We start from the raw sequence: 15,653 nt of genomic DNA, 5'->3' as shown, positions 1-15,653 counted from the left end.
TAAACAACTGCTGTGTAACCCAACAACACCAAGACTCTCTCCCGCTTCCTGCTCGCCAAACCTGGAACAGCTGACAATCTTATACCATCCATTTTAGCATCCGTCAACACATCACGTGTGCTACAACGGGGGGATAGAACTTTGGACCATTGCTACACACCGTACAAGAACGGATACAAGACCGTCTCGCTCCCTGCTTTCGGGAAAACAGATCACACCACGATTTCGCTGGTTCCTGTTTACAGGCCTCTGATCGTGCGAGAATTGGTGGTGACAGAGGGAAGGGAAGCGGTGACGGACCAATCAGAGGCTGCGCTTCAGGACGCTCTGACTGACATTGACTGGGACATGTTCCAATTAAGTTCAAGTGACGTCAGCGAGTTTACAGACGTAGCGGCTTCATGGCTATGTTAGCGGACAGCATCATTCCCACGGTGAAAGTTTGATATTTCCAAACCAGAAGCTGTGGGTCGATAAATCCATCCGCTGCACTCTGAATGCTCTCATAGCCACTTACAACGACGTTCTTGTATCCAGAAAAATGGACAATTACAAAGCGGCGTCATACAATCTGCGGAAGCGCAGTGAAGGAAGCTAACGGACGTACAGAGAGACTGTGGCGCTACAGATGGAGCAATGGGACACCAGACACTTGTGGCAGGAGGCTGCAGACTATAACAAACTACAAAAGCAGCTCCTCCTCAGCCACTGGTGTGGACGCCTCCCTAACCAATGAACCCTGAACTCCTTTTATGCGAGGTTTGAGTCTGGCAACAACACCGCGAGCTCGCTGGCTAATTGGAGTTACACCGCTGGGGATGAGCATGCACTCTGTGTCTGAGCATGATGTCAGGAGGTCTCTGATAAGGGTGAACACCAGGAAAGCTGCGGGCCCACATATCTGGGCGAGTACTGAAGACCTGAGCTAACCAGCTAGCTCCGGTGTTCACTACAATATTCAACATCTCCCTGGATGAATGACTGGTCCCGTCCTGCTTCAAGAGGTCAACCGTCGTTCCTGTCCCAAAGATTGCCTCTCCTGCCTGCCTGAATGACTACTGTCCAGTGGCCCTCACCTCGGTGGTCACGAAGTCTTTCGAGAGGCTGATTAAGGATTACATCTGCGCCTCCCTCCCCCGCACCTTGGACCCGTTGCAGTTCACGTACCAGCAGAACAGATCCATGGATGACGTGGTTTCCCAGGTACTGCACACCACGCTCACGCACCTGGATGGCCGGAAGGGGGCCTATGTGAAATTGCTGTTTATCGATCATAGTTCAGCTTTCAATTCCATTGTCCCCACCAGACTGGCTGTCAAGCTGAAGGAGCTCGGACTGAATACTCCGCTGTGTGCCTGGATCCTGGACTTCCTCTCAGCCCGGCCACAGGTGGTTAGGGTGGGGAAGCACATGTCCTGCTCCCTCTCTCTGAACACGGGATACCACCAGGGCTGCGTCCTCAGCCCCCTACTGTACTCCCTGTACACACATGACTGTGTGGCCAGGTCCAGCTTCGACACCATCATCAAGTTTGCTGACGACACCGTTGTCGTGGGCCTGATCACCGACTGTGATGAGAAGGCCTACCGCGAGGAGGTGGCTGACCTGTCACTCTGGTGCCAGGACAACAGCCTCCACCTGAACGTCAGCAAAACTAAGGAGCTGATTGTGGACTTTAGGCGTGGATTACAACTGAGGACGCATGCACCCTTGGTGATAAATGGGACTTCTGTCGACATGGTGAGCAGCTTCAAGTACCTGGGAGTCCACATCACAGAGGATTTAACATGGACTTTACAAACAGACACTCTGGTGAGAAAGGCTGCCTGAAGTGGTAAAGACGCTGGTCTTTACCACCTCAGGCAGCTGAGGAAATTCATCCTGACAGGCAACATAACCGCCTGGTTTGGGAACTGTACTGCTCGGTCCCTGCAGTGGGTGGTGCGTTCAGCTGAACGTACCACTGGAACTACCCTCCCCTGCCTGCAGGACTTAGTGGCACGGTGGCGCAGTGCATTGCACTGCTGCCTCACAGCAAGAAGGTCCTGGGTTCGGTTCCCACCTGGGGCTCTGTTGGCACCGTGCTCCGGCGGCTTATCTCCCAAATAGGAGCCTTTCTGTGTGGAGTTTGCATGTTCTCCCTGTGCTCACATGGGGTTTCCTCCAACTCACCCCACATCATCCTCTGACCAGCGATGGACCTGGTCCCCGGGCGCGTCTACATATGCTACCCACTGCTCCTGGCTGTGCCCCCAGAGAAAGGACAAGCCAGGATGGGTCAAATGCTGAGGATCCATTTCACCGGCCACCATCAAAGCGTGTGTGTGTGGTGTGTTGTGTGACGAATAAAGACTGTTTCTTCTTTCTTATACACCAGGAGGTGTAGTAGCAGATCATGAAGGATCCTCATTACCCCAACAATGGACTGTTCCAGCTGCTGCGGTCAGGCAAGCACCTCCACAGTCACACAGCGAGAACAGAGGGACTGAGACTGAGTTTTTTCCCGCAAGCCATAAGAACTGTCAATGCTGACCTCACCAGGGGCCCTCACTGAGCCCCAAACATAGGCTCCACTACCTTACTGTACTGTATGTTGCATACTCTACCGCATACTGTGTCACTGTTCGGGGTTGTTCGGTGTTACCGTATTGCTGCGTGCTGGTGTATACTGTGCTGTATTTCTCACAAACACTACCTCACTTTATTCACACACCACTTTAATGCACATATGTGTACGTATATACATAAATAGCCTATGCCCCACCCTGCATTACCCTTGAGTTATTATTTAATTAAATTTAATTTTATTCTATATATTTTATTTTATTATATTATTATATTAAGTATTCGACTTACTGCATTACGTTTTAGGAATCAGTTAGTTAGTCAAGTAGAAATTCTTGGGTAGCTACTGTGTTCAGTCTAGAACATATTGTGTGTAATCACCGGTTGCGTTGCATTGACATTTCACTGCATATATGTATTGAAGTATGTATATGTATGTGACTAATAAACCTCTTGAATATTGAATCTTGAATATGGGTCTTCCATGGCAAAGAACATTGGGTTCTCCGTATGAACAGACGGCCTCTCCACCAAGTTTCATCCATATGTAGCATATTCCAGTTGCAGCTGGGTAGCAAGATGGAGAAGGTGATCTTGCCATGTTGCTTCTGGATATTTCATCTTGCTAGCCATGGGTGAATTAACTCTGATAAACCATTAAGAGGGCACACAACTCCCTCTATTTGACCGGACTTGTTATATATATATATATATATATATATATATATATATTATTCATGATAAATCATTCTTGATAAACCATGAAGCGGGCACACGAGACTCGTTATATATGTATATATATATATATACCGCAAGAGGCGGTGCCACTATCGCCACAAGCAAATGAGTGGTTTTGGCCAAAGATCACCCTTCGCATGAAAAGTCACAGGCTCCCTTCACACCGCAGGCTTAGTGCTCACCAACTGCTCAGTTCCAATTTATTGTATATATCTGAGCAGAAACATTTGTCTCTTCCTAATTGAAATCACTATCACTGATGTATCATCTTACTTTACCTCAGCATTGAAGCTTTTAAGTAGAGAAATGACAAAACCAAGGGTTGGAGAGAAAGAATAATAACAGGAAATAGGTGTGGGGTTGGTGAAACTTTAAGAGGAGACAGGTAGAGGACATTTGAAAGGGAGATCAACGAGAAGGAAGTAATTCGTAATTGTCTCATGAAGTCCGCTGTCTGAGCACTGTCTATCCAAAAATAACAATCATGTCAACAGAGATTTGGACCGTTCAGGCGTATCGGCTCGGTACCTTTGCAGAGCCTTGATGCCATTAGGGTCCAGAAGCTTTGTAATAAACCGCTGTAGAGTTTGACTTGAAGATGACTGTAAAACAAAAGGGACTATTTGATTCAGTTATATTCTTTCATTAATTCTGTACGAGTAGAAACCGTAGTCATTTGAAAAGTTAAGATTTAGAAAATGTGGGGAAAGACAGAAAAATGTGCGTATTCAGGACCTTATGCCGAACAAACTTGACGGACATTCTATGAATGTCGCGTTGCGTCTGGTCCTGTCAACCTGAGTCCTGAACCTGGCTGGCTGTGCAAGGCGCAGGGCTCACCATGGGGCCTCCTTCCTGGGGGGCGGTCTCCTGTCATCATACCGGGCAGCCGAGGTACCTCCCTCTGATGCTCTCAGTGCGCGGGGCGCTTGCAGCTGGGGGTCGGGCTGTGGGTGGGGGTGCAGTCTGCCGCCCTCTGTTCTGTAGTCCGCATGCTCGGCGGCTGGGGGCTGACCAGGGGCCTGATGGGGGCGCGTAGCTGCCCGACATGGCGGAGGCGCATGGCGGATGCTTTGCGCCCTTGGCTGATCGCTGTAGGTTGGCTGCCACCAGGTACGGGAGGTGGGCACACTGGGGTGTGGTTGGGTCCGGGGGGGGGGGGGCTGCCTGGTTTCTCCCCGCCCTGCTGCGCCCCTGGATTGATCCGGTCGCGACTCGCCTATCTCTCCCAGTGCCAAAACTCATACTCAGCACATACACCACACAATAGACCGAGGGCCTGTGGGATGGGCGGGGTGCAGGCTATGTGGGTGGGGATGCGGCGGGCAGCTGCCATCTTGCCTGTTATGCTCCTTCCCAAGTCCTTGCCCGTCCCAAAATTTGAATCCCATTCACATTAGCTTAGACCACATACACTGGCACACCAATCCTACTCCGAACAACACTCCATCGGATCAGGGTCTGCGGGACAGGAGGGGTGCGAGTGATCCGGGACTCTCACCCAAAACCCCGCAATTTTAACTGCAATTACCAACAGAACACATTGAGCACTGGGGTTTTTTATTTCTTTTCCACAGTGGCCAGTCTCTGGCAGGTCGGTGGGGGGGCGTGGTTGGCCAGGGGGCGGTCGGGTGGGCCCCCTCCCAGCCTGGCTGGAGTCTTGACAGCTTGCTGCCTGGTGGCTTGGGATGTGCTGCGACCTGGAGGGGCTGTGGAGAGCGCCAGTACCAATGGGGATAAGTCATGTACACTCACAGGTGAACACACAGAGCTTCTTCTTCCACCCCTTTCCAACACATACACACACACACACACACACACACACACACGCACACACACACACACCTGCTTGAAGTGCACCCCAGCACCCTCCTGGTTGCATTCCTCTCCTTTCCTCCCTCATTTACTGCCATAATTATGACAGGAAGAGGCCACGTGACGAGTTTTCCTGGACCTTATTCATTGGTTTTCAATACATGTCATTCAATGTTCATGTTTTTTTGTAAATGTTGTTTGGTTCCATGTTTATTTGTCTCACCCGTGGTGATTCTCCCTCTCTTGGAGTAGTGATCAGTTGTTTATAGACCCAAACATGAGAGCCATGAGCCATGAGCCATGAGACCCAAACATGAGAGCCACCACCAACCCCCCTCCAAAGAGGGGGGCTGGTGGTGGCTCTCCATAACCAAAAACTGTGATCTTATCATTCTACAGGGCATCCCACAGGACGGAGTTATTGCAGCAGTTGTTGATGATTTAAGAATTAATAAAAAGTTGCATTGCAGGTTGAGAACTTGTACTCCACTCTGTCCTGAATGCAATGGCATACAAATACTCTGTGTTGTATGCCCAGCATGCTGACAGCACAGGTTAAAAAAAAGGGGAAAAAAAAGGAAATAGCCAAACAAAATGTACAAATGTACAGAACATACGTAAAGTGAATCTCTGCACAAGATGAATTAATTTAGGAGTATGGCTGTGGGTATAAAACACAAGTATTCATTGATATACTGTACTGGCTGAATAAATATGTATACAATAATACTAAGTTGGATAACAATGAATTAGTAGATATAAGTTATTACTACATTATTACTCAACTGTTACATGATATTATGTTATCCCAGTATTAAAAAATAAAACAAACACAAAATGAAACGTAAAAAGAACACAAAAAGAAACATAACTCACAGAGGCCGCCAATTGATTCATATTTTTTATAGACTTCCATAACACTTTTTTGTTTTAACATGAAGTAAGACGAGGAGAACAATTAGGGTAGTTCTTTCCCAGTTGATGGCTACGCCCTGCATTTTGGCAATTTTTAATGGTGTGCAACTGTATGGTAAAAAAAATACCTCTTGAATATGAACAATTCATGATTTTCCCCTCACACAATTCATGTGCAAAAATCTTCAAATGGCTAACCCTAAAAACAAGAGAAGATCACAGGCATTACTGTTTGGCTACTTGCGCCAAACCCCCTTAACAACCCACGCTAACTTGTATGTAAAAACAAGCTTGTAATGGAACCAGATGTTGTGCATCTGTTTAAGAGCTTTTCCCTCCAGCAGTGTAAAATAAAATTAAATGCTGGGTCTATATTTGCGTGGGAGCGTGCGTGCATTTATGTGTATTTATGCATTAAAGTCGTTTGCTTTGATGAAGCCCCGCTGCACCCCAGGTCATGCAGAAACAGCAGAACAGTAGAGGGATTGAGAGAAAAATAGATATTTGTGTGTGTGTGTGTGTGTGTGTGTGTGTGTGTGTGTGTGTGTGTGTGTGTGTGTGTGTGTGTGTGTGTTTGTGTGTGTGTGTGTGTGTGTGTGTGTGTTGGAAAGGGGTGGAAGAAGGAGCTGCGTGCCGCGCTCTGACACCACTCCGTCCTCGCCATCGTTGGATGAGACGCAGGAGCAGGGATGCAAGAGAAAGTCGGGGGCGGGGGGTGGAGGGTGATTATTTTCTGGGGTCGACGCAGCGCCATAAGCATCCGAATTAACTAACATACATGTGGATATTATTATTATTATTATTATTATTGTTATTATTATTATTATTATTATTATTATTATTATTAGGGGGGAAAATAAATACGTGATACCGATCGTGCGCCGTCCTGTGCCCATGCCATTCTCACGTAACTCCGCGATCACGCACGGTGGGATGGGGGCAAAGTTGGAGCGATGCTGATAGGACATGGCAATGGGGAAAAACATATGAGACTTCTGGATATTACAACATGACAGAGACTCGCCGACACCAATTCTTCTCCCAGCGCCGTGCCGTCGAGGCGGCCCACACCGCCTGCGCCGTGCCAGCGACGCGCCCCCGGTTCGCCGCCGCTTCCGAGCGTTCCCGGCGTTGACCGGTGGAAAGTGGACCAAGCCCCCCGGGGAAGACAGTCGCGTGTTTTCCGCCTGGAGACTTGTTGGGATACCGCTCGACACAAAATGTCTCCGATTCATCTTTTCAGTTTGCTTTTTCTATTGGGTAAGTGAGCGACCTTGCCCGTGCGTTACAGACTTAAACATGAATGGAATCATTTCACTTGTTTCATTAGGGCAGGACTGGTTCTGTTAAAACAAAAAAAAAAATACCGTGAAAAGTACCACAGTGAGTTTCTACCTCAACTACGCACAATATGTGCCCTGACATCTACTAAAATGAAAAGTAGCTGTCATACCCATTGCCCTGATATCACAGGAGAATACGATATAAAGTGCCTCCTGCACCTTTTTTTCTTCCCGCAGATGAGTGCGTATACCTATCCTACAATTAAAAAAATAATAAAAAAAAAATATATATATAATATAGGGGATGTCAAAGTCATTTCAAGGATATAGACCCAATTAATCACCCATGACTAATCCTAAATACGCCGTTTTAGAAATCCAGTCCCGCATTTGGTTTGCTTTTGATGTATATAACTACAAATTCAGATAAAAAAAATGTTGTAAAAATAAAACAACATGACTGTGTTAGAATTGTGATTGAATAAAAAGTATAAATATTTGTTATACTAACCCAGCGTTTTGCATTGATTTTATTTTAGTCTAACTGACACTGATTTGTTTTACCAGCATTGTTGGTACATCTAGGCAAGTATTGAACTGTCTGACTAAGAATTAGTAAAGTGGTAAAACACGTTGGTGTGACTTTTTATGCTTTAGGATACAAACTATAGCTTACACACTGAAATAATCTTAATTAACAGAGAGATGTTATATCCACATGCTGCTAATGTGTGGAATTTGAGTTTGAGTGAAGGAGGATGGTGTGAATTTGACATTACAGTACTTTCTTGCTCAGTTACTTACATGATGAACACATACACACACACATACACACACACTTACACACAGACACACACACACACACGCACTCACGCACACAGAAGTACAAATTCTATCAGGGGTCTAATTCTTACTTCATTTTCGCTAGATAACTATGTTGGTGTCAGAATGCAACTTGGCACATCAGCCTGGCGGGAGCCCCTGGACTGCGTCCGAGCCTCTGAGCTGTGCAACCAGAACAGCCAGTGCAGTTCGCGCTACCGGATCATGCGCCAGTGCTTGTCAGGGGGGGACAAGGAGCGCAGCACCATGCTGGCCTCCAAGGAGTGCCAGGGTGCACTGGAGGTGCTGCAAAACTCACCACTTTATGACTGTCGGTGTAAGAGAGGCATGAAAAAGGAGCTGCAGTGTCTACAGAACTACTGGAGTATTCACATGGGTCTAACTGAGGGTGAGTATGAAGGCTGGGGGTGTTGTTTTTGGTCAGAGTGGGCGGCTGGTTAGAATAATTTCATTATATGTACCAGGCTATTCTCAAATTGTCAGATCGTTCAAGGTCTTCATTGGAGGCCAAATTGGATCCACAGAGTTAAACTGTGGATGGCCTTGTATGAATGAGGTGTGAAACAATGAGAGAGGTACCAGATTATAATTTTCTTTTCTTGGAGACTGTCTTGTAGAAAAATGAACAGGGAGCCAGATGGAGCCAGAGTCACAGCATATTCACATTCTCAAACGGCCCAAAAAGCTGGATGGTTTTAACAAACCTGGACACCTGGCTAATGCCCTTTCCTGATATGGTTCCCTCTGCTGGTCCGGGGCTGTGTTCTATTTGTGTCGGTGACGGGGATCAGGTACACACAGCGCTTATTGGTTGGCCTTATTTGGATCTCAGCAGTGGCAGAGCTCATTAAGAGCCTCGGCCTTTGTTCTCCCTTCCACTAAGATTGTCTATGTTCTGCAACGGCGCCTGCAAAGCACTTGCATTATACATGATGCACATTCACATGTATGCACACACATAACATAGACCTGCACACACATCATATTCTTAAACCACACACATTCACAAAGCTATGTAAAGGCATCCTCATATGCTGGCACCAGCATATGCAGGAACACATGTCCACAAGAACATATGGACTCACGGTTTTCTTACACCATCAACACCATACGCATATTTGGCAGCTCAACAAACACCCAGGATTTTGACAGACATGAGAGATAAATTTAGTTACCATAGGGAAGAATGCCAATAAGAGAGATAAAACATCTTATACTGTAGCTGACAAAATATGTAAGTAATTGTTCATCATTCACTCAAAAGTAAATTATGAATATTCCATTCAGACCAAACTACAAACAATTCTCTCAGAACACCCCTTTTGTGTAAATATACTTAATTTGCAGTCGATACATTTAATCCAGGATTGAATTCCAATTAGGTAATACATTTGTCTTCATATTTTCTCCTAAGTCATAATCATAATCTTATCCCAACAAAACCGCCCCTAGTAGACCATGATGAGAAATATACTGTATGTGTAGGCCTAATTATTTGACCCGCCTGCATTGCCATAATCTGAATGTGACAAAAAATGTCTTAAAAATGCTCCATCAGCCTAATAATGAGCAACATGTGAAAAGATGCAACATGGCCACTGGCAGTCTGACATTACTTCTGCCATTTCTCAGCTTGCATACATTGAAAGCTGATGTAATATTAAGCAAAAAATAAAAGAGAAAAAAGAGAATCTGTGTCCATATTTTCTAGATATAAATCTAGAAAACATTTTATTGCTAAATTAGCGGTTTGCTGGCACTGTTGCCATTGTAGTTCATAATCGTATTGTTTGTTTGCTAGTTCCTAACATTAGTCTACTCTCAGGAAGAGATGAAGCCTGAGATGTCACACTATCTAACGGATTGTTACAGTCCCTTTAGAGAAAGTTACTATTTCATATAAAATCAGGACTAACCGGGTCAACAGAGAGAAAAATAGTTATTGTTTAAAAATAGAGCAAATATATCCCAAACTGCATAACTTTATCAGTGCATTTACATGCACACAAATGTTCAAATTTTATTCAAAATAAGGCAATATTCCCAGTATTGCATCTGTCTTGTAATGTGTGTATGTATGTGTATGTGTGTGTGTATGTATGTGTATGTATTCGGAATATAGTATGATCTGGAATGAAGCCCCGGGGCGTAATCCGATTGACAGACCTACATTATTTTTCTCCCTAACTTTGGTGTGTAGACACCTTAATCTTATTGCTTCTGGCATGTTCATTATGGGCACGCATCAATAGATCAGGGATTCATGCCACACATGCATTTGACCTGGAAAGAGTTGTAGAATGATGTGGTAGTAGGCAGACACACTTTTGGACTGATGATAAAATGATGTTCATGCTCGATCAGATGAGAGCCGAATATTTTTTTTTATACATCAGCATGCTGGGCATACAACACGGAATATTTGTATGCCATTGCATCTAGGACAGAGTTAGTCTGCAAGTGGAGTTCAACTTCTCAACCTGCAATGCAACTCTTTATAAATTTTTCAATCATCAAGAACTGCTGCAACAACTTTGGCCTGTGGATGACCTGTGGGATGACAAGAGCACAGCTTTTTGTTACACAGAACCACCACCTATCCCCCTCTTTGCAGAACGATCTTTCCATGTTTTGTCTTTAAACAATTAATCACTACTCCAAGAGGGGGAGAATCACCACCAGTGAGACAAATAAACATAGAACCAAACAACAACATGTACATGGATGTGGAAATCTCTGCCCAAAGGTAAGGGTTTAAGGAGGGGGACTTATCAAGCTGGTGTTGGACCAGGCCTTCGCCCAAGTGGTACCCCAGATACCGTACCTCCCGCCATCCCGCACATTTCTTTGGGTGGGCTGGGCTCCCAGGTGTTGCTGTGAATGATAACGTCATCTAGGTAGGCTGCAGTGTATGCTACATGTGGACGCAGGACGTGGTCCATGAGTCTCTGAAGGGTGGCTGGGCACTGCACAACCCGAACGGAAGTGTGCGAAAGTCGAATAAGCCAAACGGCGTGGAGAACGCCGATTTTTACTTGGACTCCTGAGACAAGGGAATCTGCCAGTAGCCCTTGGTTAAATCCATTATCCGCTGTCGTGTTTTCTTGTGACCGAGGTGACCAGCCATCAGGTTATGGTGAGCCGCCTAGAAGAGCATTTCTCGATGGCTGTTCGGCACCAACAACTGGGTTATAACTTCTCCTGTCTTAGTGTCACGGCTCACTCTGTATAACCTGTCCCTAATCACCGAAAATACGGGTGAGTGAGCATGCCACCTGGGCGTGTCAATACGCAATCGATTTTGACTACCCCTTCTGTGCGCCACGCAACACTCACATTTCCCTGCCGACCGTGAATGCACTCCACCAGCCTCTCTCATCAACAAGTCAAAACCTGGCCAATCCGTGCCCAAAATCAGGGAGCACGACAGGGAACTAACCGCAGCCTGTACCCTATGCTTTTTTCCCTTGTAACGAATTTCGAGTTGGACCATCGGATACGTGTTAATATCCCCATGCACACAATGAACCTCCACCTGTGACACCTCTACCAAAGCCCCTGGACAAACCACGTGTTTGTGGACCATCGTCTGTACAACTTGGGTAAGCTAGTTGACGGTCTGGCAATGAGTGACTGGGGAGCTGGAGAATAAATACTGTGTGGGTAATGAAGGTATTGGTCCCAGGTGTGTGACATTGGCCGAAGGAGGAGCCGCGGATGTGTCAAGAGCGGCCTCTAGTGGTGCTGGGAGGCCGTGGGCCTAACACCTCCCTCATTTACTCCCATAACTATGACAGGTAGAGGCCACCTGACAAATTGCTGTTCCAATTGCTACTGGCCTAGCTCCTAGCTCCTAGCTCCTAGCTCCTAGCTCCTAGCTTCTAGCTCCTAGCTCCGAGTTCCTTGTCCTAGCGCTTGTTCCAAGTTCCTAGTTTATGTCTCCTTGTTTCGTCTTCCCCTAACCTGCTTGTCTCCTCTCATCGACCAAGTCTGTCCGTCCCTCTCCATCCAGCCCGGTTAACCTGCTTGTCTCCTCTCGTAGACCAAGTCTGTCAGTCCCTCTCCATCCAGCCCGGTTCCCCGTCTCTCCACCCGGATCCTGGACCCCTCCTTCCCGGTCATCATCATCCCTGCCCCGCCCTGCTCCATCCCTATCTGACCGGGTCCCCCCGGCCATCTCCACCGTGTGGTCTAATAAACATCCTTCGTCTGCCTCCCATCTCTCTGTGTCGTGCGTCTGGGTCCCTCCTAGCTCCGGTCGTAACAGTACGGTCTGGCCAAAAAACATGGACCCAGCGGACACTCCAGAACCAAGGAGTGTTGCTTGATCAACATGACCAGGCCCTCCGGGACATCACGGCGGTCTCACTCAGCCTACACAGTGCGGCGCCTGCTGGACATGCGGCGCCGGGGGAGGGGCCTTCAGTACCTCGTGGACTGGTACGGTCCGGAGGAACGCTCCTGGGTCCCCCGGAAACAGATCCCGATGCCTCCCTCATCCAGGATTTCAACCGCACTCGCCCTTCCAGTTCCAGATGTCCGTCAAGGGGCGTCCGTAAGAGGGGGGGTACTGTTAGGCCCATGGCCTCCCAGCACCACTAGAGGCCGCTCTTGACCTATCCGCGGCTCCTCCCTTCGGCCAATTTCACACACCTGGGATCAATTACCTTCATCACCCACACTGCTCCATTCCCCCCGGCCATCTCCACCGTGTGGTCTAAAAAACATCCTTCGTCTGCCTCCCGTCTCTCTGTGTTGTGCGTTTGGATCCCTCCTAGCTCCGGTCGTAACAGGAGGAAAGGAGAGGGATGTAACCAGGAGGGTGTTTTTCGTGTGTTCAAAGCAGGTGCAGGTGGGGTGTGTGTGTGCCTGTGTGCCTGTGTGCCTGTGATGAGCCCGCAAGTATGTATATGTGACCCACCACAGCGAAACCCGTACTTTTTCTACCCTTTGACTTTTTCACATCATTTGAAAGTGAAGAATCAAAGCTTCAAGACAAGGTGTCACTTGTATTGTAATATTTTTTAAAGCTATGGCTTGTTAATGACGAGGGGGCGGCAAACTGTGTTTCTGAGATAATCACCCTGAAAGTTTCCCTAGCACTTGGACCCATTCAGCCAGCTCCCAGAATGCAAAATAATATTAGTCTCTGTATATCAACTCTATATGTCGGTGTGTCATTTAATATATAAATGTATCTATCAATTTTACATTTATCAATCTGATCCATTGTTTCTTGTTCATAATCTGCATCACCAACCTCAACTGACTTCACGACATCACGTCATCAACTTCTGAAACAACAATCATATCATCAGTCTAATCCCGTGGTTCTTGAAAATATTCAGTTTCATCGTCACATTCAGGTTGAGCCGCCTCCCACACCCCAACTCACGACAGCAAGCGGCCTCCTAGGGGCCCTGGAAGGCACGCAGCATGCCAGAAACCATCTGGCACCAGGTGCAAACCGCCAGGACCTGAACCCGGCCTGCAGGGAGCCCACCTGGTCACCCTCTGGCCAACCACACCCCCACACCAACCCACCAGCGCCCCACAACCCCGGAAACCCCAGTGCTCAATGTGTGCTGTTGGCAATTGCAGTTAAAATTGCGGGGTGTGGGGGTGCGAGTCCTCCAAACATGTTAAACTCCAATAACTTGCACCCCTCCTTTCCCGCAGACCCTGGTCTGGTAGATTGTGGTTCAGAGTAAGATTTATGTGTGAGTGTACAGTATGTGTTCTAAGCTAATATGAGTGTTATTGAGAGATGAATATTTTAACTAAAGAATCATCCCCTCTGCTCCCGTCGCTACCTCACCCAACTTAACTTCTGGTTAATATTTAGACCCTCCTAAAATATATTAGGTAAACGTTTTTAGTACTGTGTAAGACCCAGAACAGACTAAATTTTTCACAGGATGGATTCAACAAGGTCCTGGAAACATTCCATAGAGATTGTGGTCCATGTTGAGCGATATTGTTGAGCAAACAATATTATAACAGCTATTGTTTTCAGAAAAGCACTTCTAAAATAATTTTGTCAGTATTGCAAAAATATTTTATTTCGGATATATTTTGGGAATTGAACTCCTTTGCAAGGCTTCAAGCTGGTTTATTTCAAAATAAGTCAGTTTATCTGTGTGAAAGGCTGTCGAACAGCCTCAGAGGAAATACAATAAAGAAGCTTTGCACAATCTACACAGGGATTCACCTAAGCTCTTCCCTGAGGGGCCAATATACAAGAGGGCAGGCTACCGGCTGTGGCATTAGTCATGGGTTAGCTCTCTGCATGGCTTGCTGATTCCTTAACCTGTGTCCTGTGCTTGTGAAAGGACCAAGTCAGAGTCCTGTCAGCCAAATATCTCAATTACGCAATGCTACTGTGTAGGAGCAGAAGAAAATTCTTCTACGTCTATGTTCTACTTGCATTGCATAAAATCTGTTGCCACTCTTACAACTACACAACACAAAGAAACAATCTAAATTCAGTTTTTAAACACATTTGGCTGTGAAAGCCATCATCCGGTTATCAGTTATTAAAAAATGTAGACATGAATACTTGGGTTCAAGTTCAAGTTCAAGAGATTATTTGTCACATACATACACATACGGTATGCAGTGAAATGTCATGACACCTGGTGATTACACACATTAAACTCTATACTCTCGAAAAATACGAAAAATACTCAAAAACTTTGGTACAAAAATGCTCCCCTCATATTTACAGTAGATATTGCACCCTCAGGGGAGATCTTGGGTGAATCCCTGTGTAGATTATGGTAAAGCTTCTTTATTGTATTTCCTTTGAGGCTGGCAGGGTCTTTCATTCAGACAAACAGCTTTCATTTTCAATATATAATATTTTTGTAATCTTGACAAAAATATTTTGTTTCTCTGAAAAATTTGCCGAAAACAATAGCTGTTATGATATTGTATTAAGAAAAGAAAGTTGCCCTCTTTGCAACTCTTTGTTTTTTTTTATCGTTACTTGCCTCTTTGATTATAACATCAACTAACTATCAACAACTAACTAATAACTTTTTTACAAAGGTCTAAGATCATTTTAGACTAACTCAATGAGTTAGTGTGGTCGTTCATAGGCTTATTATACATGTTTCATTATGTATATGTAGCATTTAAATAATAATAAATATAGCTGTAGGCAACAATACACAGGGACCAGTTTAGCAGCACAGGCTGCAAACCAGGGTTTGTCATACAACAACTTCGCATGATTCTTGTGGTAATACAACTCTCCTCTCAGAGGCTGACATATGACGTCTCAGTGTTACATTACATTTAGCAGATGCTTTAATCCAAAGCAACTTACAATTATTCAAACACCGACGGACGCAGCCATCAGAAGCAATTAGGGGTCAAGTGTCTTGCTCAAGGACACTACAGCAGGAGCTCACCATTTGTGCTTGCTTTCTTTGTTCACCACTGCAAGAGGGATTTGTCTCTGGGTTGGGATATGGCTGATTGTTGATAGTT

The 15,653-nt window shown here is 46.0% G+C and overlaps 1 protein-coding gene across 1 annotated transcript in view; it reads left to right on the top strand.

Moving 5' to 3' along the window:
• Positions 1–8,264: 8,264 nt before the first annotated feature.
• Positions 8,265–15,653, top strand: part of gfra2b (GDNF family receptor alpha 2b) — a gene marked incomplete at both ends in the record, with an annotated part of 75,109 nt that continues 67,720 nt past the window's right edge. The window contains one exon of the mRNA XM_080017596.1: positions 8,265–8,547. Within this exon, the coding sequence (XP_079873722.1) occupies positions 8,265–8,547 (283 nt within the window). The remainder of the gene's footprint in view (positions 8,548–15,653) is intronic.

This window comes from Zeus faber (genome assembly GCF_960531495.2).
Source record: "Zeus faber genome assembly, chromosome: 17".
Lineage (NCBI taxonomy): Eukaryota > Metazoa > Chordata > Actinopteri > Zeiformes > Zeidae > Zeus > Zeus faber.
Note: the sequence above shows the minus strand (reverse complement) of the source record. Positions and strands in the feature narration are given on the sequence as shown.